General features: G+C 37.6%; 1 protein-coding gene across 8 annotated transcripts in view; it reads left to right on the top strand.

Annotated features, from left to right (window-relative positions):
- Window positions 1–27,616, top strand: part of flvcr1 (FLVCR choline and heme transporter 1) — a 37,880-nt gene extending 10,264 nt beyond the window's left edge. The window contains exons 3-12 of one of the 8 annotated variants that reach the window (XR_013499643.1): window positions 1,175–1,312; window positions 1,985–2,052; window positions 2,863–2,966; window positions 6,284–6,394; window positions 10,631–10,736; window positions 15,550–15,661; window positions 19,261–19,326; window positions 20,972–21,045; window positions 22,724–22,779; window positions 26,183–27,616. Coding sequence is in view for 1 of the 8 variants with exons in the window: in XM_078229811.1 (XP_078085937.1) it covers window positions 1,175–1,312; window positions 1,985–2,052; window positions 2,863–2,966; window positions 6,284–6,394; window positions 10,631–10,736; window positions 15,550–15,661; window positions 22,724–22,779; window positions 26,183–26,260 (773 nt within the window). In the remaining 7 variants the exon portion in view is untranslated. Of the gene's footprint in view, window positions 1–1,174; window positions 1,313–1,984; window positions 2,053–2,862; window positions 2,967–6,283; window positions 6,395–10,630; window positions 10,737–15,549; window positions 15,662–19,260; window positions 21,360–22,723; window positions 22,780–26,182 lie in introns of all 8 variants that reach the window. The other 7 variants (XR_013499644.1, XR_013499642.1, XR_013499640.1 and 4 more) reach the window with 7 other exon arrangements.
- Window positions 27,617–27,985: the final 369 nt, after the last annotated feature.

Genomic DNA, 27,985 nt, shown 5'->3' with positions numbered 1-27,985 from the left:
TTCTTTCACTGGAAAAACAGACATTCACTCCTTAATAGAAAGTAATCTGCTAATTACATGGGTTAAGAAGCTTTGCTTGGAATAATGTTCTGAATTCATGTAATACATTGCTAAATCACCCTGGTTTAAATTTGTGACCAGTATCTCAATAAGCTTGATTTGGCAATTATCAAGATACCAATTACAATCAGAGTCACTTTGGAGAGAGTTTGATAAAGTATCAAAGCTGCTGCAGAAATGTACCATGGATGTTCAGGATATGGGTGTGATGCCAAAACTTCAGAACATAGTGCTTTACTTATAAAGTGATGCAAAATAGTTCAAGGCAATTTTGACCAAATCAAAGCAATTATATCTGAACATCAGTGTGGATTTGCAGTTAAGTTAAACTCCATTTTGTATGTAGTTATGGAAAGAGAGTTTTTACATAATGGGTAACATCTCTGTCTCTGACCAGAGCTTCCAGGTTCAGGTCTCACTTCAGGGCTTAATGGCCATAAAGCCAAACTGCTTGAATAGCAGTCTGTAAGTCCTTCCAAACATGCCTGATGGCAAGCAGTAAGAGCAGGTCAGTCATTCTGCAGTACTTTACCAAGCACAACTATGGAGCAATCCAATGGAAATACATGGTTGGCAGTGCCCTCTTAGGCATGACACCTGGAGGAGTAGTTTTGGATATCCTATATTCAAAAGAAACTTAGTGCATTGTTTCACGTGACTAGTATTAAATTATAAATAAACCTTAAGAGACTTCTTGGTGATCTCATAACTTAATCCAAGAGCTGCTTATAGTTATCTAGGTCAAGTGTCTACTGTTTTTTTCCCCCCTTTGTAGAATCTGCTGATTTCTGAGCTAAAATCTGAAGATCCATGTAGAAATTGAAAATGCCTTCCCTTGATCTCTAAATAGATTTCGTAAAGAAACACAAATCAATGCTAATATTGCAGGAGAATAGAAGCTTAAGGTTCTCAAATTGGTACTGTCCCCGCCCCCATCCTTGTGATGTATGTTTACAATACAGCTGGGTAGTTTTACTACATAATCTACTTTTGTCCCCATCCCTCTATTGCTGTTAACTAAAGCCTCACTTGATCTATACACAATCCTAGTTTGAGTTTTCTGGTCAGCTGAAATTTGGCATACTATACTTAGTGTTTTTTTTCTTCTAAATAGTATTCAAGGAAAAGCCTCCACTTCCTCCAAGCCAGTCCCAAGCGGTGCTTTTGGACTCTCCTGATAATTATTCCTACAAACAATCAATTGTGAACTTGTTCAGAAATGTTCCATTTGTGCTACTACTGCTCAGTTATGGTGAGTAATTCCATAGTTAGTATTTTAATTTTATTTTGGGCTATTCAACATTTCAGTAATATTTATGTTTCAAATCTTTCCATTCTTCATTTAGTAGCTGACCTTTACTTTATGAATGTTCTTCATCGCCGTCACTGTGACCCATTCTGAAGTTTTTCTAGTTTTCTAATCATAGAAAAGAACTGTCAGTATATATGAATTAAGTATCTCCTGTTCCAGGAAAAGTACTGAAACGCTGTGATGCTACCATGGCCTAGAAAAGCATTTCTAATTACTCTTGCTTTTATATCACCAGTACCTGTGATTGCAGAGTCTTGTGTCCACTTAATCTGTGCGCTGTGATGCCTAACTTAGCGCACAAAGAAGCTATATATCTTTTGGTTGATATGGCTTAGTTAATGGCACACTTGTTTAACTTTTCCAAAGGATTTGGTAGTTTGTTCATGACTTCTGGTGACATAAACTTTTGGCTGTGTGATTCAATGTTTGATTTCCAGAATGGATCAGTTGGACATGTTGAACGTAGGTTTGATTAAGACTTAGATATTTTTCCATTCCATCCTGAGAAAGATCAGGAGTACAGTAAAATTAAAATTAGCTGAATAAAATGTATTATTTTAAGTGTATTGTTATTGTCAACCAAGGTATTACATATGCTTTTAATTTTTTTAGGTATTCTGACGGGGTCCTATTATTCTGTAGGAACACTATTAAATCAAATGATTATTAACTACTATGAGGTAAGTTGCTAATCTTTACATATAAAACTTCATTTTATCTTCAATTAATCACAAAGCATATGATCTTCTGAAATGTGATTTATCTTCATCAGTAAAATGCATGATTATTTGACCAAAGGTTAATGATCGTCCTTACCTAACAAAAGGTGGCTTTCCAAAAGTACAGATTACCTTTACCACAGTTGTATTTGTAGGCATGTATAATATTTTGATTTAATTATATTAGTCTAAAAATATAGTTTAATTTTTAAAAAAGCTTCATAGTTCTGTCAAGACAGAATGAGTAATCAAATTAGATATAAACTGAATTTAAGCAGGTTGTGCAGATTTGTTTTTAGGATTTATGCTCTCACTGATAATGGAATCTGTTATTGGTAAACTCTGCTGCATGCATTTATTTAACTCTTAAGTAACACAGTTGCTTTCTCTTCATACACAGCTTCTGTGTATGAAGAGAAGGCAATACTGAATTTAGTTTCCTCTTGATTCCTTGTGGCGATTTAGAGCTCCAAATTCATGTCATTTCTCCATCCTTCATTTATTTTAGTATGTTATTTTACACTTGTGTGTATGGTATCAGTTTGCTATGCATTGTTACAACTGCAAAACTACTTTTTCTTTTATGAATTCTTCAGCCGAGTTGGTAATTGCCCTCTGACCTAAGCAGTTGACAAGAAAGTTGTAGTTGCAATTTAATTTCTAGCAACAATGAACTCTTATGCTAGCAGAACTCCATGGAAAGCATGATAGTACTATGTTATTCAGGAATCTGAAGTTTTATATTTCAATTTAATCTGTTTTTATTGCAAGGGAGAAGAATTGAATGCTGGGAGAATTGGACTTACTTTAGTGGTATCAGGGATGGTAGGTTCCATCATCGCTGGTTTCTGGGTGGACCGTACAAAGACGTACAAGTGAGTATAATTGTGTTAGCACTCAGTGTAAGTGGTGAAGAAACTAAATTTATTTAACATCATGATTTTTGGGGTGTTGGATACTTGCTTTTAACTCTTAAAACATTGGTTATGATTATTCTACAGTTTAAGCATCAGACTAAAGATGATATTGACTCAGCTTATTTGTGCAAAATCTTGGTTTTAAGTACTACACTTGTCAGGCTTAACTTCTTTGCTGGTGCCGATTTGGGCATGGTTTGCTTATGCTGATTTAAGTACAAAGAAGTATTGTACCATTTGGTCCACAGACAGCCCTATCCTGAAAATAATTTACAGATCGTGGCAACTCTTCCAAGAATGACTGCTATACTGATTCAGCTGTGGCTTGTTACCCAAGTTTTCTAACTCAATATCTGAGATCTTGAATTATTAGGTTCCTGCTCAGTGAGATCATAATGTATAAGCACTTTAGGAAAGTAACATTCTGCTTTCCATTTGTATTGTGGTAATCAATGCATATATTTTAGAATGTAAATATATTTCTTTGTAATGTGTGTCTTTCTCTTTTTTTCTCTCTCTGCTCCCTCATTACTTCAGTATTAATGACTGAAAAAGCTCACCCATCTAATCTGGTTAGCTATCTGTGGTTCTTTTCATCTATGTTTAGGCCCATTCTCAAGACCTTTTCCTTTGCAAAGCTATTTTTTGGACTCCCATCCAGCCCCTTCTTATCATTCAGTCTTTTCTTAGATTATTCCCAAAGGTGTTCAAGGTGTCAATAGCATAAAGTGCAGTAATCATCTCGAGAATAAACTGTTAAACAATTTGATAAATAGAGTTATTTAAATTTCAGTAACTAATTCCTTAATCAGTTATCCTAACATTCTACAGCACTGTCTAATATTCTAAGAGTGTCAACTAATTAAAGTGTGCGAATAAAGCAAAATACAACAGAAAACAAGAACTCAACCGGTATCTAAATTCAGAGTTCATAGATGCGTAAAGAAATTAGTGGGACTTTTTCCTAGAATTTCAGTATTAAATACTTGCATACAAGTCCAGTAAGCGCTTACTCCATTTGGCCACATTCTTAATAGTTTATTGTAGTAATCTGAGTATTTGTGCCCAAATTCATGAATCGAATTTGTCTGAATGAATAATGGCTATTTGTTACCTGGTATTTCGAAGCCTTTAGGACCCGTATATGTTTTCACTAGGTTTTTCAAATACAGTAGTAAGATTCACTTAAAACGGAGACTAATGCACCTGTTGATTTCACAAGTTACTTGAATTGTTGTGTTTGTATGGACTTGCACAGTGAGTTTTGTGTGAAGGAAATCTCTTTCAGATGTTTACAAACCACATCCCATGTCTACCCACAATGTTTGATGAACCACTGGTCTTCTGATATAGTTCTTACCATTCATTTTTGTAAGCCTGGTCTGCTGGTTTGTGATCATGGCTGATTTATCTTGCCTCCATTTAGCTGCCATTGGCCCATATTCTTTGATAACTTTTTTTAAAATCCTTTAATGTGGAAACAGAACACTGGAAATTGGGAATTTGAAACAAGGTTTGTCTGCTATGCCATGGCCACCATTAGGAAAACAAATTCAAGGATTTAAGAGAGGCCTTGCAATTGTTGATGCTCAGTCCAAGCTCCATGGTAGTTATTTGCTCTCTGAGCTTGCAATCCCACTGCAGGTCGTGGCCCACAGTTTGGGAAGTCCTGATTTAAACCATGGGGTCAGTTTGGTGAGTCTGCACTTTAACCTCTAAGCCCAATATATGTTATATATAAATATAGTTCCTGATGCTTGGTGCCTAAAATTAAATCTGGTACTGTAGGTGGGCTCTGACCAAAAAGCTGTATGACTGAAGCATCCCATATACACTTGTCTTACAACCCCTTTCGAATAAAGGCCCATATTCAATTGGCTTTATTGATTACTTTTTATACATTATTTGTGTTTACATAGGCCTTTTTGCATTGTAACATCTATAGTAAATGTTGGACCTTTAGGTGGGCAAATATTCTGTACTATAGAAGATGAGTAATAGTCTCACCTTTTCATAACATATGTTGAAGGAAGAATGATGACCGACATATCATTGGTCATGAGCCAGTATGCTGTGGTGTAAATCTTGACTTCAGTGGAGAACTGTAGGAGTAAAATGTTGACCTGAAGCCAAAGTTTGAAGGAGTTATTGCGCATTTGATCACTTCTATAACCAAAAATAATAATTTAAATTTATTTCAGTCAGCCCAAAATTGATGTTTTTATCACATCTAGACTTTACATTTATTTTTCAAAATGGGGAACTTTGTAACCCTTTTTGCCTGTGCTTTGTGACAGTGGGCAGCAGTGTCTGTTCTATTGTCTGCTAACATCAGTCATTGAAGACTATTACTCACTGACGTCAATTAGTGGGCAATAGTGAAAACGTTCTGATATGAAACAACTCTTCAGCCAATTGTGTTTAGCATTTCAGTGAAAGGTATGATTTTCTTTTAAACACTTATTGTATCAACCCTATTAGAAACCTGTCTGCTTATATGTACCTAATTTGGCATGAACCAGTGGCCCAGAATTTGCTGGGAAAAGTCAGTTTTAAGGTGCATGCCATATTTAGTTTGTAAATTGTCCATTAATTTGTGGTGAGAATGGCAGCTCACCATCAACCTCCTAGAGTTTCAGGAAATTGCTGCATTTACACATTAATTACCAATTAAGTTTGCCACAGAAAGTTGGGGCTGGTACTAAAGTGTTAGGGTGCTTTTAATTGTGTTCCTATAGTGTCCCCTAACCCCTCTGGCACAGGAAAGGAATTATTGAAACTGGAAACTGATTCATGCAGGTAGTAAATAAGAATTCAAAGATCTCATTTCTTTATCTTGGCTCCTCATCAATCTTATCTTTCCTTCCCTCTCCATTTCTTTCTGTAAATTTATTCTAAATCACCCTACTTCCTTCTTTGTCATTCCTGTTTTTGTCCTTAAATTGCATTGGTTAAGGAGATAGGCTGTTGGTCCTGTCATTCACCAAGGTCCCAGCTTACCCCATTGTATTTCAGCAATTTGCAACACATATTTTAGAGCTGGAGGTAAGGGAAAAAGTCTTAACTAGCAGGGCACGCTCCAGCAAATTCTGGGCCAGTGTCTCTTTCAATTTTCACTAGAAGAATTTTGAATACTTATCTAGAAATCTGTTCTTAGCAAACGTACTTCATTTGTTAAATATGTGCATGTTTTTTCCCCAGTAGTCCAGAACTAATGTACTGATATAAATGTTGTAAGGGAAATCAGTCTTAAATTTTTGTTTTCTCGCTTACAGGCAAACCACCCTTGCGGTCTACATTATCGCATTTATTGGGATGCTCGTTTTCACCTTCACATTAAATCTTGGTTACCTCCAAATAATCTTTGTCACAGCAGGATCCTTGGGGTAAGAAGCCACTCTATGTTTCAATTAAATAGACTAAGGATTGTTCTTGATGTGTTTTGTCTATCTCTTTTTAAAAAAAATCAGAAAGCTGAGAATGTCATTGCATATGCTGTCGCAATGAAGATGTTAATTGTCAGAAATGTTATATATTGAACTGATATTTTAGATTAACTTGTTAAATGATTGTATTTTTGCAGCTGGATTAACTTAAATCTTTTAAGATGCAGTATTTGATAATATGGAAATATGCTAGACCATTTTGGTGACCCATTTTTCCTTGCCAACTTTTCCTCTCTGCTCCACTGGGTATTGATTCCTTGATGGGGTATAGTTTCAGCTTGGTTAGATATAAACCTTGATGGAAATTATCATGGCAGTATCCTCCTTCAATGGGTATCAGATTTCGATCCTATATGTCCTGACTTGATAACACACACTTCTGCAAGAGTCAAATTGGGAACTTTGTCGTTTTTCCATTCGCCCCACTACACCACAGGAGTAAATTCCATTCTATTGTCTGTCTTGGGTAAGGTTAGGTAAAAACACAGGACCATCATGCTCTGTTCGAGTCATTCACTAAATAAACTTGCAGAGTCACCAGAGGAGTCTGGTATCTCTGACTTGATAATTTGTCACCAAATGTATTTGTATTGAGTGAACAAATACTGATAACCAGGTGACCGTTGCAGCTTATTTTTTAATACTGAGAGTTGGTAATTTTTGGGAAGGTGCAAATATATTTTGGGATTAGAATTTATAGAACTGCTAGTTCAGAGTGCCCGCAAGTGCAGACTCAACGCTGACAGCAGCTCTTATTCTGCACATTGCAGAGTGACTAAAAGACTTGCAGCCAATAAAAAAGATACTTAATTGGCATTCTAGAATAATAAAATAAAACTTGGAACCATGATTTAGAGCCTTTTGTAACCATTTTTAGTCAGTGCATCTATTAATAAACAGTGTTTGTTATAGTACTGCACTTAGAAATTAATTGTAATGCCCATTGTGACTCGCTCCTTTGATGATTGTTGCCTCTGCTGTAGCAGTCACACCTTTGTATTCAAATAGCATCTTGTTTTTGTACACAGCATGAGGCATCCATATTTTTTTAATGCTGCATTAAGGGTGAAAAATAGAAACATTTCAGGGATATTATTAACCGATTAGCAGTAATTTTAGTTTCATGTATATAAATTAATCAGCCAGTCAATAAAATGCAATAAATTAAGTATCTTTTATATGGGAATGAAGTTGCCCATTGAACCCTCCATTGAGATGTAATGGAATCTTTATCAAGTTTATTTGTGACAATGTTTCCGCTTTTTACTGTTCTTTAATACCTGTTAGGGACATAATGTTTTTTAAAATGTTTGTAGGTGGCCCAGTGGTGTACTAACATGTTGCGCCACAGAGTAATGGACATGGGTTCACCGCGCGATTCCTTGTATGGTGAGTTCTTGATCTCAACCAGTTAGTCTAGGGGAGAAACTTCCCCAGAGCAAGGGAGGGAAGTCACCTGCACACCTCCGAAAAGCTGGTTCAAGAGCACTATTAACAAAAGCTTGGGAAGAGGTGGCCACCCCACCTTTAGTTAAGGAAAATCTATGCCATGCAGGTTGAGAAAATAATTCTCAAAGCTGAATGGAGTAATTAGATTCCTACCCCAGCTTTGAACTTTTGAGAAGGTTTAACTTTCTCATTCAGAGGTGAGCATACCAATAAAATGAATTGTGTCCACAGCGCACATTTACTGAGAGCTGGGTACACTGGAGCTATTACCCTTACAGCTGTCTGTAAGAGTTTATTAGCGAAAGCTCCAGGACTATACTATAAGTGAGAAATGAAAATGTTCCTTTTACAGTGGTTTTATTAACCTGTTGAAAATTGTTCCTTTCTACTTCTGGAATGTAAAATACAAGTTATAGTTGTAGATCTAGTACATGTCTCAATTCACTTATGAAGTGAATGAGATTCTTCATGACGTTCCCTCTACTATAGGATGCAGCAATGTATTTTGTTTGTTGCTTTTGATTGATAAGTCACTAAATTTACTGATTATTCAACGAAATGTAGATTGAATAGATTTGTTTTGCACTCAAAATTAGTGTAAACCCTAGTGTAACCTATTTTTTCTAACGTGACATGTCTAAAATACATTTTATAATTAGTTCAATTCTGTTAAATTATGAACTATCAGTTTTCCGACCTTTTCCTTCATGTGGTGCCCCATTTGTAGTGGTGAACAAGAGCTGAATAAGTACGCAGTTTGGCCGTCTTGGTGACTATAAACCGCACAAGTGAAAAAGATGATTCACTGGAGGCTCGCTTCAGTGTGCCCAAAATTCGAAGGGGTCAGGCATCACTTGATGTTTTTGTCTTTTTTTAAAAGCCACTTTATTTTTATGAGTTATTCTATGATTCGTTCATTCTCAGTGCTCCTTGTAGGGCAGGTCTATCAGAATCTGCAGGTACATAGCATGTTTCATATGTGCAATAGCTAGCGCTTATACAGTTTTTAAAAAATCAATACTTTTTCTAATAGAACTTGAGCACTCTTGTGGAGGATGCTGGTGAAAGTACTGACACTGGGGTAACTTGAGAGTTGAGCTGCACGTACTGCAGTTGTACCTAAAAAAGACTGGAATTCTACATAAATTTAGTCATGTCAGCAAGATAATAGATTGATTAATGTAGATGTTAGTATTTAGCAACTTCATTTCAGCAATGAGTCAAATCCATGTGTTGTCCTTTCCCAAGAAGCTAAACTCCTTGTGGAAAAGTGGTCATTGGAAATGTTTTTTGCTCTTTCTCTGAGAGCAGCATTGTTGTTTCTGCATTTTGTAATTGCATGGTTGTACTTCTGTGGCTACTTTATGGGGAAGTGGTATCTCTTTGTTCAAATATTAATCCTTAACGGGGATTAATTGTTGGCTCAGGTATCGGATAGACGGAATAAATTGATCCAACCCAAACTCTGGTTTCAAATACAAGAGGGGAAAATAACTGCAAATGAAGGCATAAGATGGGGATATAAACCAGGAATTTAAAAAAAAAATAAAACTGATAAGTTAGTGATGATGAAAAGCAACTCCTCTTCCACACCCCTTTCAATGCTCTTATTCTTTCTCTCTATCCCTATCCTTATCTGGCTAGGTTTGTGATTTAAAACCAACCCAAGGCTGCAATTTGCTTACCGTCTCTTCCTAAATGAAGTTATTTCAACTATAACATTTCAGTTATTGATGCCTGCCTGTCAATATCATTGACTTAATAATTTGGGAACAGATAGAAAATCTAAAGGCATATAGTGTGGGGAGAAATCATTAGTGGGTATTGGTGTCCATTTAATTTGTTTTTCACCTTTAAATACCAGAGTCAAATTTGGATGTATGTTATACTGCAGTTCTTAAGTGCAGTGTTGGAAGATAGATTTTGAGGTTAAATTAATTAGAGAAAATCTAAATGATTTTGCTTATATTCCTTGCACACTGGGCTGGAAAAGTTCAATACAAACACAATCTAATCTAGAGGATTGCTCACACATTAATGCAAACAGAGTTTAACTACAGTAAATTCTCTCCCACACAAACCCAGAGGAAGGCTGTGTTTAAATATGCAGCAGAAATTGTAATTCGTGCTGGTCTGGGGTGTTTTTTTTTCTCTAGGTTGAAGCAAAATCCTAACTAAATGATGCAACTATATTCTAAGATGCATAAATTATGCCCCCATTAAAGAGTGGGTTTCTAAAAGCTGGTATGTAAAGATTTTAGTCTACAAGTTATTGTGGACTTTATAGATCAACACCAGCAACATATATGCCTATGTTATACCTACTTAATTGATCTAATCTACACATTTTACATGTACAAAACTTGGGGGTGAACTTGTCAAATCTTTGAAAGTAACTCCATATTTCGATGCCAGATCTTTTTTGCTGCATTTTTTAAAAATTCTGTTTGACTGGAAAAAAAACCTAGATTTGCTAAATACTGAAATCCAAATTATAAATGTTCATGCCCATTAGAATATTGTAAGTATTTATGAATCTTTATAAAATGGTTGAAAGGATTTCTGTTTATGAATAAAATGTTTTGCATTTACTCAACATTTCACAGCCGATATTAAAACTGGACAATTTGAAAGTTCACAGTCGTCAAAGGATTCAAAATTGGTTTGACACTTGGTTATTTGCTGTGTTCCTGTGCAAAATGACTAAATACATTTTTACATTTTCAGTTTTTTCATGACTGGTTATCTTCCATTGGGCTTTGAATTTGGTGTAGAAATAACCTATCCAGAACCCGAGGGGACATCATCTGGACTTCTCAATGCATCTGCACAGGTAAGAGGTTAGAAGGGCTATTATGTTTGGAGCGGGAGGCTCATTAAAATTAGTTGTTTATAATTGGTAAATAAGCGAATGAACAACATAATGATTCTTGCTTTCTAGTCATTTTAGTTTGTTTTGATACTTAATGCTGTGGTGGGTGATTGTAACACATCAATTGTGTCAGACCTGTTGCAACATCAAAGTATATTCTGTTCTGATTTAACTATGAGACAGATTAATATGTTGTGCTAAATCAGGCTCGCCCAACTTTAAGTTTAAAGTTTATTTATTAGTGTCACAAGTACGCTTACATTCATACTGCAATGAAGTCACTGAAAATCCCCTAGTTGCCACATTCCAGCACCTGTCTGGGTATACTGAGGGAGAATTTAGTATGACCGATGCATCTAACCTGCACATCTTTGGACTGTGGGAGGAAACCGGAGCGCCGGAGGAAACCCACGCAGACACTGGGAGAACGTGCAAACTCACAGACAGTGACCCAAGCCAGGAATCGAACCTGGGTCTCTGACACTGTGAGGCAGCAGTGCTAACCACTGTGCCACCATTGGGGGTCACGTTGCAGTTTTTTTCCTACTCAAGGGGCTGTTGAGCAAATTTTGAAACAATAAGGTTTGATACAACATTGAAGATTTTTTTTAAAGCCTGATAACTTGCTGAGCAAAAGCACAATATGAAAACAATGCATTGATAATTAAAATATAAATAAATAAAGAGTGGTTATCATTAGTGTCTGTGGACCTGGCTCACTCCTAGTCTCAGGATGCTCGCTCACTCACTCTCACCCACTGAGTTTCTGTTGATGTTTTTGGAGTGAGGGTGAATGAGATTCTTGAAACTGGGAGTGAGCCACACTTACATACAACACACACTCTCCCTCCCCTCAGATATATACACTCGCCCTCCTGTCTCCACATGCACACTAACTCTTTCTCGCACATGCATTCAGGCCCCCCCACCCACCCAGTACATGCATTAAGGCCCTCTTTCCTCCTATTCCCTGTCCCCTCAGTCCTCGCACACATCTACACCCGCTAGAGAGCAAATGCAAGAGGAAATTGGCCTGTAATTGGACCAGCAGCTTTATAGCACTTTTCAAATGTGCTAAATGTTATAGGCACATAATTTGTGCCTTTAGGTACATTGGCCGTGCTAAATTCTCCCTCAGCGTACCCAAACCAGCGCCGGAGTGTGACGACTAGGGGATTTTCACAGTAACTTCATTGTAGTATTAATGTAAACCTATTTGTGACACTAATAAAATAAACTTTTGAACTTCAAACTTTTGCTCAGAAATGCTTGTCACCATTAGTTACATTAGACTTGTCTTTAGCAATTTTGCACTGCAAGTGTGAGATGAAATGTTGCAACGAGGAAAGCCAACATCTGTGACCCGAGTGATGTGAAAGCAAGATTGTACTTCATTAACGAATCCGATTGAAGGATAGTGAATTATCAATAGGGATCAAGAAGCAAGCATAAATTTGAAAGGGTGAATGCAGTGGCTGGTTGGGTGCAGAAAGAAAGATTAGATTAAGAGAAAATAAACTTTTATTTTACATTTTCAAGTTATCAAACATCTAATTAAAACCTGAAGGGATCAGGCTGCACATTTGTAATAGTTCTCAAGTGCATGGCATTTTGGCAATGATATTGTTTAAGAACACTGCACACCATGGAGAATTGACATAAATGTGGGCAGGTACGCTGTGCAATTGGATGTTTTCCCACTAAAATATATGTGCGGTTGCTGATTGAAACCTCAGGCATGACTTCATAAATTTTTACATACATGAGGGCACAGAATTGTAAAAACCGGATAGACTGGAAACTTGTGAACCAAAACTTGGAACATCCCCAATTGGGAAAGGATAATTCACAAAACACGCTCTGTTTTGTGCTTCTGGCTTCATTTACACAGTATTGATAAGATGCAGCTGTCTGCTAGCTACCAAACTTACTGGTGGAGCAGATTGGAATTTAGGTTGCTGCATCACCTGGGGTGTGGAACATGGGAATTGCAAATGATTGGTGGGGATAGAAAAGGGAGGGCATGCAAGAATCTGCAATAGTCTTGTGCACTGCTGTAGATATGAGAAGAACACTTACTCATCCTGGCACCACATTCTTGCCTCTGTCAGAGGTGGTAAGTTCAAATCCAGCTCCAGATGTTGGAGTACAGATTCAAGGTTTGTGTTCCAGATGTAATACAAAAGAAACACTGGTGAGGTGAGAGTGACAACTCTTGACATCGAGGCCACATTCGACTGAGTGTGGCATCAAGGAGCCTGGAAAAACTGGAATCAATGGGGCAATTTTTCCACTGGTTGGAGTTGTACCTGCACACATAGGAAGATGGTTGTGGGGAGGGATATCACTGCAGGAGTCCATCAGGGTAGTGTCTTAGGCCCAACCATCTTCAGCTGCTTCATCAATGACCTTCCCTCCATGATTAAGGTTATTTATTAGTGTCACAAGTAGGCTTACATTGTGCAATGAAGTTACTGTGAAAATCCCCTAGTTGCCACACTCGTGCGCCTGTTTGGGTACACAAAGGGAGAATTTAGCATGGCCAGTGCACCTAACCAGCGTGCCTTTCAGACTGTGGGGGGAAACCAGAGCACCACGCAGACATGGGGAAAATATGCAGACTCCCACAGACAGTGACCCAAGCTGGGAATTAAACCAGGGTCCCTGATGCTGTGAGGCAACAGTGCTAACCACTGTGTCACCGGTATTATGAGGTCAGAAGTGGGGATGTTCGCTGATGGTTGATGTTCACTCTTCACGGTGTCTCAGATACTGAAGCGGTCCATGATCAAATGCAGCAAGGTCTAGACAATATCCAGGCTTGGGCTGGCAAGTACCATTCACGCCACAAGTGCCAGGCAATGACCATCACCAATAAGAGACATGCCAACCACTGTCGCATGATATTCAGTGGTTTGCCATCACTGAATCCCCCACTGTCAACATCTTTGGGGTTAACATTGACCAGAAACTCAACTGGAGTCACCACATTAGTACAGTGGCTACAAGAGCCAGTCAGAGGCTAACTCACCACCTGACTCGACAAGATACTAGTCAGGACTGTGATTGAATACTCTCCACTTGCCTGGATGGGTGCAGCTCCAACAATATACAAGAAGCTTGACACCATCCAGGACAAAGCAGCCTACTTGATTGGCACCACATCCGCAAATATACCACTCCGTGCACCGCCTACACTCAGTAGCAGCAGTGTGTATTATCTACAAGGTGCACTGCAGAAGTTCACCAAAGATCCTTAGACAGCACCTTCAAAACCCACAACCACTTGCATCTAGGATAAAGTCAGCAGCTACATGGGAATGCCAGCACCTGCAAAGTTCCCCTCCAAGCTACTTGGAAATATATCGCCGTTCCTTCGCAGTAACTGAGTGAAAATCCTGGCATTCCCTGCCTAATAGCATTGTGGGTCAACCCACAGAACATGGACTGCAGCATTTCAAGAAAGCAGCTCACCACCATCTTCTTAAGGGCAACTATGAATGGGCAATAAATGTTGGCCTAGATAGTGATGCTCATGTCCCACAAGTGAATTTTAAAAACACTGCATTTGTCAGAGATACTTTCAGATGAGAAGTTAAACCAAAGCCCTGCTTGCTTCTATCAAGGAAGTTTAAAAGATTTGTGGCATTATTCAAAGAACAGGAAAATTGTGTCCTGGCCAACATTTATCCCACAACCAGTGTCGCTAAACTGATTAGTTTGCATTATCTCAGTGCAGTTAGTGGGAGCTTGCTTGCAAATTGACTGCTCCCATTTCCTACATTACAGTAGTGACCCCATTATTTAGTGCTTTGTGAACCAAAGATTGGAACATCCCCATTTGGGAAGAGATAAGACACAACACCTCTGTATTGGGCCTTCAGCCTCAGCCACACAATAATGAGCTGCATCTGCCTGCTAGCTACCAAATGTACTGGTGGAACAGATTTGAATTTTGGGAAATGGGGGTGTACAAATGATTGGCGGGGATAGACAATGGAGGGTATGCAAGGATCAGCGATAGCTTTCTGCACTGCAATAGATATGAGAATACCACACCTGGCCTCCTCCTGAGATAATGAAAAACATGTAAATCTTCATTTCTAGCATTTCTAGTGGCAGCCTTTCAAAGGATGACTGACGTTAGGCAAGTGCACATTTCAGGCAATAGCCTGTGACTTCCTGCTGCCTTTAGGTGGCTGCTGCACTTACGGCACCTAAGTAGCATGCATGCTATCATCTGTCAAAGTAGATGCTCAGGCACCTATTTTGTGCCTCAGGCACCTATTTTGCACCTGAATACTGGCACAATGCCATAGACTTTCTAGGCTTTAGCATATCTAGCACGTTTTACTGGGAAATATCACTTTTATACCTCCAGATTGGCGTATTGTGTATACCTTGTTCTAAAATTGAAACTCATTAAGTGGACTGATTTTTGTGGTTTGTTTGAAGTGCATTATGACTAATTAAGTTGTTGCAGTTGTGGATTTAGAATGATATGTTTAGTGTTAGGGGCACTGTGTCGTCTCTGCCCATTCGGGTATGTTCTTCATTGCTATATGGCAATGCCTGCTAAAGTTGTACATATGCTGATTCGCTGAGGAAAGAATTGTTTTTTGGTATGATGCAATTGTGTGACTTGCCAACATTAGTACACCTTTAATGCCCACTTTAGTGAGGCATTGTTGGGAAATTGTACACAAACTTGCTGATTCATTCTAGAAGAAAACCTGGGCAGTTATTTCAATATTGAGTTTTTATATAATTGCAGCTATTTGGAATTGTGTTCACGCTGGCCCAAGGAAAGTTGAAAGCAAATTACGGCACATTAGCTGGAAATCTCTTTCTTTGTTCTTGGATCTTTGTGGGAATCATCCTTACAGGTAATTAGTGGATTTTACTATTTGACAATGTTTGTGTAATACATTTTTGTCTGAGGGAAGCAGCACCTTTAATCTGTCCGTCGTATAAAACGTATTGTGGAACAAGACAATGGCTGTTCAGTCCATCAAAAGGCCATTCCCTCCACAGATCCTGTATGTTCTTTCCTATTCAGGACTACACTCAGCCCTATCAATCTTAAGAAGGAGGCAGCCAACAACTGATAAACTCCAAGAAGAAAAAGCTCTGAAATTTTACCCAGACCCACTTCCGTTCTTGCTCTTTTTCTCTTTCCACAACCCACTCCTGGCCTCCCACATGAAGGGTAATGAAGCAAAATCTCTGGAATAATCCAATCATGCAGTGTGCACTACTCAATGCTGACTAGTTCCACTTACGTCTCTGTGCTTAGAACCTTCACAATGGTTCATTAAATATATTTATTTGGATTTTTAAAAGAGTTAATTGCCAATGCATTAACCCGCTTTTGCTGTGAACCTACCTACAGAGAAGGGAGAGAAATATGCTTTCTTTCAATCTTTTAGTCAGCTTCGAAGGTTGCTAATTTCCTTTTACTTTTGTGACAGTCCATGTTCAGGAATATGTTTCTCTCTGCAACTTGGGGCACCAAGTCTCCCAGTTATCCTTGTTTCCCTATGACCATTCTGCAGTGTATCAGGGTCCTTTATATACAATTTTCCCAGTGAGATCGCATTAGTAAGTAACACTGGACCGAAAGAATCTTATTTCAGTTTAGTTATTTGAACTACTTTTTGGCAGTTTGACTAACTACGGTGACAGCTTTGCATTAACTGAATCTTTTCAGTAAAAAGTTGGTCTTCTCCCAAATTCCTTTCTATCAATTCATAACGTACAGTATTTTTGTGCACAAGGCAAGTATTTTCTACTCTAGCTTGTCCATCTGCTTTTCCTTCCAGATTCACTTTAAACTCACCTAGGTTTCTTGAACTGATTTCAATCTTCTTTGACTATTTTCTTGGAATTCAACAAAATTAAAATCATTTGAAATATCCTACTTTCAGATCATTTTGAAGTAGCACAGCAGGAAAGTCAAAACAAACTACTGCATTATGTTTCTCAGATTAATCTTTTTTCTCATTGACAATCATCACCCACTCTTATTAGCCAATTTGTGTTAATTTCCATTAAATTGGTCAGTCTCCTGTGTGTAACATTATCAAGTATCTTTGAAGATTCAAATGATCATTGGACATTCCTTTTCTGTTAATTTAATTGTAACCGTAATAATTTCATATATGAGCATAATCTATTGCTTGTAAAACTAGATTGATAGCTTTTTGATGCGCCATTAAAATATTCATCATGCTTCAATCCCCATCTAGCCACTGAATGGAGTGGTGGATATATTAGTTAGTGTCTTATAGCTTATCTTTTGATCGTTCTGGGGGCATCATTCAATACCTTCATTTTTTGAGTAATTTGATTGTACTTGGAAATTTTCCAGTAGTTTTTTTGCATGGAGAATGACTTGAAGTATTAACTTAAGGTCATTACTTGACCTGTCTAACCAACCATGTACTTGAATAACCTACCAACTTGTTTCTTAGAATTGAGGGGTTACCTTGAATTTTTCTTACTCCTTTTCTACAATTTTATTTCCATTCTCGTGGAAGTATGGTTGCTATTCCATTACTTCTTTCTTGGCCATTAACCTTAATTAACCATTTTCCTTAATGCTCTTTATTCATTTACTGCAATATTGGGTTCCGGTTTTTCTCCTAGGAATCAACTTTCATTTCTTCTGAACTTTTCCTTTTACTCCATTATGGGGGGATTTAGTCTAAGTTCACTAGTTATGCCCAATTTAATTAGGCTATCCAGTCTACTTATTCAGTGACCACTATCAACTGTTTCATTCCTGCCTGGATTTATCAGTCATTTCTAATTGATTGCTGAATTATTCTTCATCTATTATCGATCTACTGCAGTACTGCTTCCCATGTTAAGAAAAGTAACTTGGTACACCTATGAAATTGTTCATCCCCTTCAGTTAACCTGATTTGTCCATATTGCTCTATGGTACTTAACTCTTCCATCTTATTTACCTAAGCATCTGAACATCCTTGATTACTTTGACAAACATTTTCCTAATTAATTTCCTTCCTCATTGGATCTATTATGCAATAGATTGTTGCATTCATTCTTTGATCATCACTCCGTAATGCTTGTCTTCTGCCTAGCTTTATCATTGAGAAGCATTCCATCATTGTGGCTTCATCTCTTGCTAATCCTGTGTTTACAGCTGTGTTTATATGCATCATTTTATTAGTTGGGTATCTAATCTCACTCAATTAGTGTAAATGCAAAAGCATTTGTTTTCTCTATCTAGTTGTGTGTTCATCATTTCCTTTTATCCCAAAGTCAGAACCCTTCAATACAGACAATCCCACTGAACTTGAGTATCCTTCCTGTTTGTACCCTGGATAGATGACTCATTTTATACCCTCATCATTCCCTCTTGTTTCTAATACCTTCTAACTTTTATCTCTCTGTCTGCTGCAAGGGCGGCACGGTGGCACAGTGGTTAGCACTGCTGCCTCACAGCACCAGGGACCCGGGTTCAATTCCCGGCTTGGGTTACCGTTTGTGTGGAGTTTGCACGTTCTCCCCGTGTCTGCGTGGGTTTCCTCTCTCAGTCCAACGATGTGCAGGTTAGGTGGATTGACCATGCTAAATTGCCCCTTAGTGTCAGGGGACACTAGCTAGGGTACATGCATGGGATAATGGGGATAGGGCCTGGGTGGGATTGTGATCGGCACACACTCGATGGGCTGGACGGCCTCTTTCTGCAGTGTAGGATTCTATGATTCTAAGAACTCAACTTTCTTTGATCTTTACCATTTATTCTGGAAAATTATGTGGTGGGTTTGATATTCATACACAACTCACTTCTATAGACTGTGTTTCCTGTTAAAATGGCAAAAGTTAGCTGATGCACCAGTAACTCATCCATAATATTTTCCGAAATGCTACTTTTGAATCTGCAACAAGGAGACTTGCACTTTATTTGACAATTTCACTGAGGAATTAGGTAGATGTCTACAGAAAACCCTTTTGAGTCTGTAATTATGCGGCCTCACAAAACTTGCAATTCTTCCATCATTTTACATGTAGGTGTCCTTTAACTTTTTTACAAAAGTCTTTTTTCGTAACATGATCCCTATACCCAGTATGTCTCTTACATGTCTGTCACAGTCCTTTTTAAGTAATAGGTATGCCTTAAGAATCTACTGCTTCATCCACTTTTGATTCTCTGGTATCCATGGAGGTTCCGTTTTTAGCTTCCTTTGTTTTTGGATTTCTTAAGTTCCGTTATTGTCTGTCAGCAACTGCATTTTGAAAACCCTTGCTGCACTCATTGGGCTTTTACTCAGACTGGTGGGGAAAAGCTGCAGCAAATCCTGAACTTTGCAAACTCAAAACTTAGATCTGTGTACCTTCAAAGTTTGTTGATAAAAATATTCAACTGACTGTAACTGTAAACATTGTGCACACTCTCCACCCAAAATATTGTATATTCTTAACCAATTTACCCAGTTTTTTTCCTAATAAATCGCAGAGCTCCTTTTACCAGCTGCTCCTCTCTCCAGCACAGGAAGTATATAGCCAGTTCAACAAACTACAGGTACTAAGTTTTGATTGTATGTTGAGTACTGTAAATACATATAGTAAACTACAGTAGGTTTTCACAGCATTTATGCCAAAACCATATTAGCTAGGCGAATCAGTTAATAGTTGTTTGCAAGTTATTGGTAGTGCATAGTGAGAGAGTTGAGAGATGCGGGATCAAACAATGGCTAGACCTCAAGACCATGAAAAGACAGTTTTATTTTTGAGGATTAGTGTTAGATCCTGTTCTTGAAGTACATGGCTGAAGAATGAAATTCGCAGAAAATTTAGATTTTAGAAAACTTCATTCCATTATTCCTAAAAAGCCGGTGAAATAGATCACTGAAGAACTCTTGACAAAACTGGAAAGAGACCAACTTCCTTGTAGCAATATTAACAGCCTGCAACCCAACATGCTCTTCTGGTCATCCAGATGCAGCTCTGGGTGTTTAAAACTACATCTTGCCATTCTTGATATTTAGGCAAGATGTGGGAGCAAGAGTCCCTATGCAGTTAGTTGAGGTTCCATATGATAAGTTGCTCTCCTATGGGAGGTTGCTACCAGTAGTCCCAAGACTGAAGTTGTGCACAAATACTCAACTAAGTATACTGACTCCAACAGAACTTCTTGAATGTATTGCAGCTTTCTAACAGATTTCCAGTATCTCTTCTCTATACAGTGCGTGAATGTTAAAACGTTGATCACTCTTCTGTCACTTGAAATAAAGGCATATGGCAAAACATGGTGGCTATGCAAGTGGCGGTAAGAAAAAAAAAGCAGTGGTAAGGGCAGAAGTTCACTTAATGGATAAATGTGAATGGAAAGCTCAATGAAGGGAGAGAGAATAATGTAAATTATAAAGACAGGTGGAGCACTTTTCAAGAACTTAACTCTTTTTCAGCGTCATTGTGATGTTCATAAACTATTAAGCCTTCGTTCTTGCAGTTTGACATCTTGTGAACTCTTGTGTGTTCTGAAACATTGTGAGGCACACTCAGCTCTTGTTTGGTTTACTGACATGTTTGTATTAACAAGTCAATTGTGAAGCTAGTCTGTTTAGGTTTTAGGAAAGGAATATAACCTGTCTACATGAACGAACCAAGATTGTGACTGTCCATGGAAAATCGTGTACAGGGTAAGGCGGCGTTATGCTGCTGCTAGTAACAGAAACCATCGTGTAACCAGAAAAAAATGATGGGGATTTGATGGTGCTGTGGATTGGAACACTGTCCTCTCTCTTCTGGGGCATGTGTTGAAATAAGGTTGAAATTATGGAACGAAAGCCTCCTTTTGGTTGGTGTTAAAGACTTTAAATTATATGAATTTTTAATGCGCACAATTTCATAGCACAAGGCTGCCTGTATATTTGGCACCAGTCAGCAACCTGACTCTTGAGGCTATAAAAATATCACACTGGTGTTCTGAGGTTGCAGTTGAGACACTTTGTTGGGGCAGTTTAAAGGGAGTTTTACTCTGCATCTGACCAATACTTGACCTTAGCAGGAGTGCATGATGTCGGCTGGGGATGATAAAAATGAGTTTCTAATTCTAGCTTTACTTACAAGCACAAAGAAACCCTGATCATCTGACCTGCTATGAACACTATTCTGTACACGTCAAAACGAGATAGTGTCAGTTTATTTTTTTGTTTCTCCAGCAGAAGGTTCATACTCTAGTCTGTCCACCCTCTGATGTGGAAAAGTGACAATTTTTTTCCTCCAGCCACTAGACATGGTATGCAACTGTTGTTGTTACAGGTAATGAATCTGTAGGGATATGGTTTAAAAGTGAAATGTCTTTTTTAAAAGAAAAACCCGCTCCATGTTAAATGTGCACAGTAGTTACTGAGGGCAGTTGGAAAAACAGCATATGTTATAAAAGTCACATTCTTCTAAAAGAACTATAAAATCGAGTGGGTAGCATTTACTGCATGCACAAATAATCCTTTGATTAAACTTATTTAGTTTAAAGCATAAACTTGAAAAGAGCGGAGCCACTGCACAACTGCCATAACTCAAATCTACATACACTACGCATCAGCTATGCAGGTATAATATGGTTAATTAGCTTCTGTACTTGAGATTGGATATAGCTTTTATTCATACCGAATAAAGGACAAGGAATAGCTGGGAGTGATTGAGGCAATTATTTATTTTGGAATTTTGCATAAATTACAAAACAATCTCAGTTTTTTTAAGTCATCTAACAATTTTTTGTAACACTTGAGGCTTCTCAACCAGCACTCTGCACTTTTGTATCTCATGAGTAGCTGTCAAAATGACTGGTGCTGCATGTGACTGATGATAAATAATGATGCAGGTGTCAGTTGAGGTCAATTTTAACAACAGGAAACACATCACATTAAATGGTAGTACTATGAGGAGTCTCCACGAGCAATCTTTCCTCCTAGGCCCAAACGTTCTTCACAACTCTTGCTCCAAACATGTGTCTTGGGCTGTTGTGAAAAATGGAACTGGCCTGCAAGATGATAACACTTAACTATAAAAATAAGCACATGTAAATGTTCTAAACTTCTTGTACAATTCAAAACGTACCACTTGAGGGCCTCTAGTTTGCGGAAAGTAATCTAACAATCTCGGTCAATTTAAATCCCACCGTGGCTCTGAAGCATGTGTTTTTGTGGCAGCTGTTGAACAATTATTTTATTTTGATACACCATTGGTCCTACCTTCTTATCCTCTTTTTATATGGCCTTGCAATCACTCCCTTCTATTGGTGACTTCTAATATATGCTGGACATTTTTATTTCTAAATTGGTTAGTCTTACTATTTTCAGCCAGTGTTCTGTCTGGAAGCTGTGTGAGGTAAGGACTCTGCAAAACTGTAAAGTCAATACTTTTTGTTGCGTGTGTGGTGCTGCTATTCGATTAAATTAAAATACATTCCTTGTCGGCGATTTTTTTTGTAAAAGAAAGGTTGACAAGCTGATTGCAAATTATTTGTTCCTTGCTGGTTTCTGTGATAAATTGACACAATTGTATAACATCCACAGAAAGTTGTTAAGGCAAATGTAATTGATTACAATGGAATTGTCATAATAAGAACAACTCCTGTTTAAAGAATATAAATGAGATGTGTTTCAGTAATACTTCTCTAATGTTACTTCTAATAACTAGAAATTCAGTTGCAATACTGTAGTTTGTGTGATGGAAACTATCTGAGAATCTTTATTTTTAAGTTATGCATATTGAAAGTTTCATATTTTTCATGGTTTAAAAAGAAGTGAAATACAAATGTTATAAAAAATTTATGGTTTAATTGACTATGTAAGTAAACTAACCAATCTTCGTTTAGAAGGTTGAAAGTGTTCACTTTCATAGGTTGCATTACTAATAAGAATGTGCATATAACAGGAAATAGATTGTTTCATAATTTTTTGTTTTCTTTACAGTTTTCATAAAATCAGACTTAAGAAGACAACAAGCAAACTTAGCTGCAGTTTCACAGGTAGGTTGATCAATACTTACTTTCACTATTTTTCACTTGTGGAAAGGAATCATACTTGAAGCTGTTGTGGATGAAGTTCCAAATGTTTAGGTTCTGGTTTTATTTCCATGTGATTCTTGTGCTACAAAGACTTATAGTTTCTTACTTTTCAAGTTTCCAGTAGGCCAGATTTTGCTAAAAATAAGGCCCAAACAATATATGCTGCTATTTTGCAAATTGACCGTCCATCATTAGCAAGGAAGAGATACATGTGGTGAATCACCACAAGTTGCTGGCTGATTTGTACCGTTTGTCATTAGCTTTGTAAATATCACATCTTGCATTCGTGATTTTTATGGGCGTTGCTACATTTACACATGAATTGTTCATTAAACTCACCACAAAGTTTAATAATCAGCACAAGTGCCCATTCAATGATGTGATAATTATTAATGACTAATCATTCACTTTTGCCCAGAAAGTAAATACTACTTTAGATTTGAATTGTTTTACGTAATTTTAAAATGTCAGTTTTTTTCTATTTTTTGATCTCATTGGATGGCACTGCTGCATCACAGGGACCATGTTCAATTCCCGCCTTGAGTGACTGTCAGTATAGAGTTTACATGTTTTCCCCATGTGTATGGGGGTTTTCTCCCACTGTCTAAAGATGTGTAAGTTAGGTGGATTAGCCATGTTAAATGCATGGGGCTACAGAGATAGAAGGGAGGGTCTGGGTGGGATGCTCTTTTGGAGAGTTGGTGCAGACTCAATGGGCCAGATGGCCTCTTGCTGCAGTATAAGGATTCTATTTCAATTTCTATACCCGATTTGAACACTGACATTGGACTACCTACTTGGCCCTGTCTTTTTTTACTGACACAATTCCCTTCACAGATATCACCAACATTATTGTTGGCTGTATATAAAAAAGCAAATTCAGAATACACTGAAGCCAATTTAAAAATCAGTGCAAGTCATTGCACTTTCTATCTTATTTTCTGGAAGGCTAGTCAATTGACAATTGTCCAGGCTCAATTATTCTAAATGCAAACAGCACACCTAAAATCTATAGTCTTCCAGCTATAGATTTACATATGAACAAAATTGATGCCATCAGAAATTTGAATATATTATGGCCCTTCACTTCTTAATAATGTAAGGAATCTTTGATTATTCCCCTTAAATAAGCTCCAGAGGAATTTCCATAGTATGTGCGTAGTCCTTATTAGCCACCTCAGTAAATGACTAAATAACTCGGGTGAAAAATTGAACTACACAGGCATGTAGTCACAATGAAGAGAAATTTGAGGAAGGTTCTTGCACCTAATCTTCAATGAACAAACCGTGCTGGAAATTTGTTGATGGGAGAAGTTGATTAAAAGCCCTTTTAGCTGAATGTAGTAGACTTCAGGAATTCACATGCCATATCCAACCAGAATCTTTAAGGCTCGGCATTCCAACTTAAAGTTCAAAACCTATCCCTTAGATGCCTTCAAAAACTCTAGCCCTCAAAGTTTAGTGCATGGTTGATTGAAACGGCTGTCAGCATAGCTGCCTTTGCCGCTGATTTAAATAGTTCAAGCATTGTGCTATCTCATTATGCAGCAGGGAATCTTAGTACTGGGCCTGCTATGTTCCAACTTCTAGTGGGCATAGTCATTTTACTTTCAATAAGCATCCTTTTTGGCAGGTGATTAAATTGATTTACTGCAAATAGCACATGTTCACCTCTGCAACCAGTTCTCCAATGCTTTCCAAGATAACTGCTTGCAAAGTGTATTCCTTAATTGAAATATCCTGAATTCAAATGAGAAACTGGATGTTGCTTTGATATTGCGCATGAATCTTCAGTCTACTGTTTTCATCTGTATATCTAGTGATAGTACAGAACCTTTCAAGATAATCTATTATCCCCAAGAAGTTGGAGATGATTAATTCTATTATTTTCTATGGCTAAATTCCCTCTCTTTACTTAACCTAATATGCATGCAGCCATTGAAATTTAGATCGTTGTTTTACTCGGACATGATGTTCCCAGTAAACTTTCAAGCCCCTCACTGTCCTGATTTGGAAATCTATTGCCACTCCTTTATTAGGTCTAAATCCTGGAACTGCATCCCAAACAGCATTGCTAGTGTAACTTTGCCACATGGACTGCACAGTTTCAGAAAGTGGCTCAGCACCACTTCAAGTGCAATTAGGAATGGGTTTAAGTGCTGACCTTGCCAGTGAACAAATAATAAAAGAATCACTACCACCTTTGATCAGAACAAATATGTTTGCATGCAGAATAAGACAGAGTACTTGTTGACACCGTTGTCAGCCATTGAGTTGAAAGCAGTGTGTAAATTACTGTAGAACACCTGTCAAAATGTGTGTATTTTACAGCGAACAAAATCTGAACTACAAAAAAAAACAGTACTTATGGCCCACAGCAATGTTTTTAGATGTGATCTGGGCGATTTATCCAGCAAAATGTGGTAAGGAGGGAGCATTGTTACATTCCAAAGATGTGTGCAGAACTAATCTTGACTACACACTGCAGTGATTAGGTGAGGAATTGTCCATGCAGCTCCATTCTGACCAGTAGTATGACCACATGCAACGAGAATAAGGTGGTCATCATGTATACAGCTGGTTGACTAGGAATGTAAAACATCTTACTGAAACATTTGTAAAAGTTATTTGACTTATTATTGTCACATGTATTAGTATACAGTGAAAAGTACTGTTTGTTGCACGCTATACAGACAAAGCATACCGTACATAGGGAAGGAAAGGAGAGGCGTGCAGAATGTAGTGTTACAGTCATAGGGTGTAGAGAAAGATCAACTTAATGCGAGGTAGGTCCATTCAAAAGTCTGATGGCAGCAGGGAAAAGGCTGTTTTTGAGTCGGTTGGTACGTGTCCTCAAACCTTTGTATTTTTCTTTGGCAACTACTTGAAATCTGTGCCTTTTTATTATTGATCCTTTCACAAGTAAGAACAGTTTCTCCCTATCCACTCTCCCCGTCCCTCATGAGTTTGAAAAAGTATTGCAGAGAACTGTAAGGTAATGCACTTTGTAGGCAAAGCTAGAAGTGGAAACATATAATCAATGGAAGAACGGTGATGAACAAGGCCACCTGATTTTGTGTACACACCTAAATGGTCTCGAGTGAAAGGAGCTAAAGCCGTACAAAATAGCAATTTCCACTTTGGCCGAATGTTACAGCCGTTCATGCTGGCAGGATTTTCCCATCCCACTGCACTGAACAGAGATTTGGCTGGGCGCCAAATTCTCTGACTTTGCTGTGGTGGGAGTGTGGCATGAACGGCAGATAAGATCGCGCCCTTTGGGTTTAAAAGTTATTATAACTTGTTTATAAAAAATTTAGTGGCAACTGCATCAGTTATATGGTATGTATTTTTTTCTTTCCAGCTTGCTGTTCGAGATTCACTAGAAAAAGTTTCAACTTCACAAAATGAACTACGCCCACCAACAGAAACGTCAATCTGATTATTATGGGAGAATGGATAGCAGTGGTACAACGCACAACTAGTACATAGCACTGAAAAGACATGAACAGCTGCTAAGGGTGCAATGGTTAGAAAACTGTGATAATTTATTAACGGTGACCAATATTTATTAGAAGTTCTTGATAATCGACTCATTTTAACAGGTATCAAGAGCATTATGTTGTATCCCAGTAACTGGATCAGGTTTCCATTTTTAAATGTACAAAGCCTGCTAATCTGAACACCATTTTCATTCTTACATATCTTTTGCTGTCTGAATGTCATTTTTAATGTTCAGTATTTTTCCAGATGTAAGCACACAGAATTTTCAACATTATTCTGGGGGCAAAGATCACATCCTTTTTTAAAAAAAGAAATGATCTTGGGATTTTTGTTCGTTATTGCTCTTGGGCATGTTGGATGAGTTTCAAGAACTGGTCAGTGTTCTGTAAAGTGAAGGAGTATTGAATCCTCCACAAAGCAAACTTTCTAGCCTTCTTAACATTCAAAAGAAAAGTTTTTTTTAGATAAATTGTGTATAAATAACTCCTGCACAATTTGTAACATCTGTAAAAGCAATTTCAGTGGAAATGCACTTGATTCTTGTTAAATAGTCAAAACTGTAATGTGCGTAGCAAGTAGCTTGCACAGATTTGATAGGTTTTATATATATATATCTGCAGTAAGTTACAAATTTTGATCTGTAATGAAATGCTACAGATGTCTATGTATGTAAAGATGTTAGTGGACAGAAAATATTCACAACATAATTTGCATTTAAATCTATTAAATTCACAGGAATGAATACAGTAGATTTAAGATTCACAAATGATATTCTATCTTGAACTTCATATGAAGCTAGAGAGTAAATAAATGTACAGTTTGTTGTCCAGTGCAGTTTATGTACTGTAAACCCCCAAGGGGTGGGGGGAACAAATATCTGTTCATCAAAATAGATGTGCCTTTAATATTGATACGAAAAGATGTAACAGATTTCAGTTGTGTTAGATGCATTGAATTCAAAGAACTGTGTTAAGGTCCAAATGATCAAACTCATGCAAGATCATTAGTCCCTAGAAGCTGGATGGTACTGTATATATTGACAACGTAGAACCAAAGGTATTTCTCTTCCCTTTCTTCTCATCAATGCTAACCTGAGCAATTCTGTGTTTTTATTCATTTGCAAAGACTCCTAGTTCTCTTATTGCTACCAGGTGACACTGTCAATTTATAAACCAGTCACTGTGGAAGTTGACATTGTAGTTATTTTGGTTCAAGTTTCACATATCTGTATATAATTGTAAGATTTTCTTCCAAGTGATTTTAATACACAATGAAATTTTTATTTTGCATACAATGATTTGTTGTGGTTTTTTTTTCTCCCTCACTTCCCCCGATAGCTTGGCTGAAATCAGGAATTGGTTATGTAAAGAATTACAGTCATGTCTGCAGTCCACCATTGAGCAGTACAGCTTATGATTGCACCTATGTATGCAGAGGGTTTCTTAATGTTTGTTTTTTTCTGAGAGCAGATCAGTGCAGATGGAATTGTATGTTTAAAAAGACAATCTTTTTTTTCATGTTAGTGACATTGCTGTGAAGTATAAACTTCATGTTAGATCACTGCAGTCTAAGCCAACTTTTTAAAAAGCTAGTATTTTGAAGCAGTTTCACACTAATGTCACATGATAAATCCATTTTAGAAACCAGGTCTAGTGATTACGTT

Source organism: Mustelus asterias, chromosome 15 (genome assembly GCF_964213995.1).
Source record: "Mustelus asterias chromosome 15, sMusAst1.hap1.1, whole genome shotgun sequence".
NCBI lineage: Eukaryota > Metazoa > Chordata > Chondrichthyes > Carcharhiniformes > Triakidae > Mustelus > Mustelus asterias.
The sequence above is the reverse complement of the archived record's forward strand: the minus strand, read 5'-3'. Positions and strand labels throughout refer to the sequence as shown.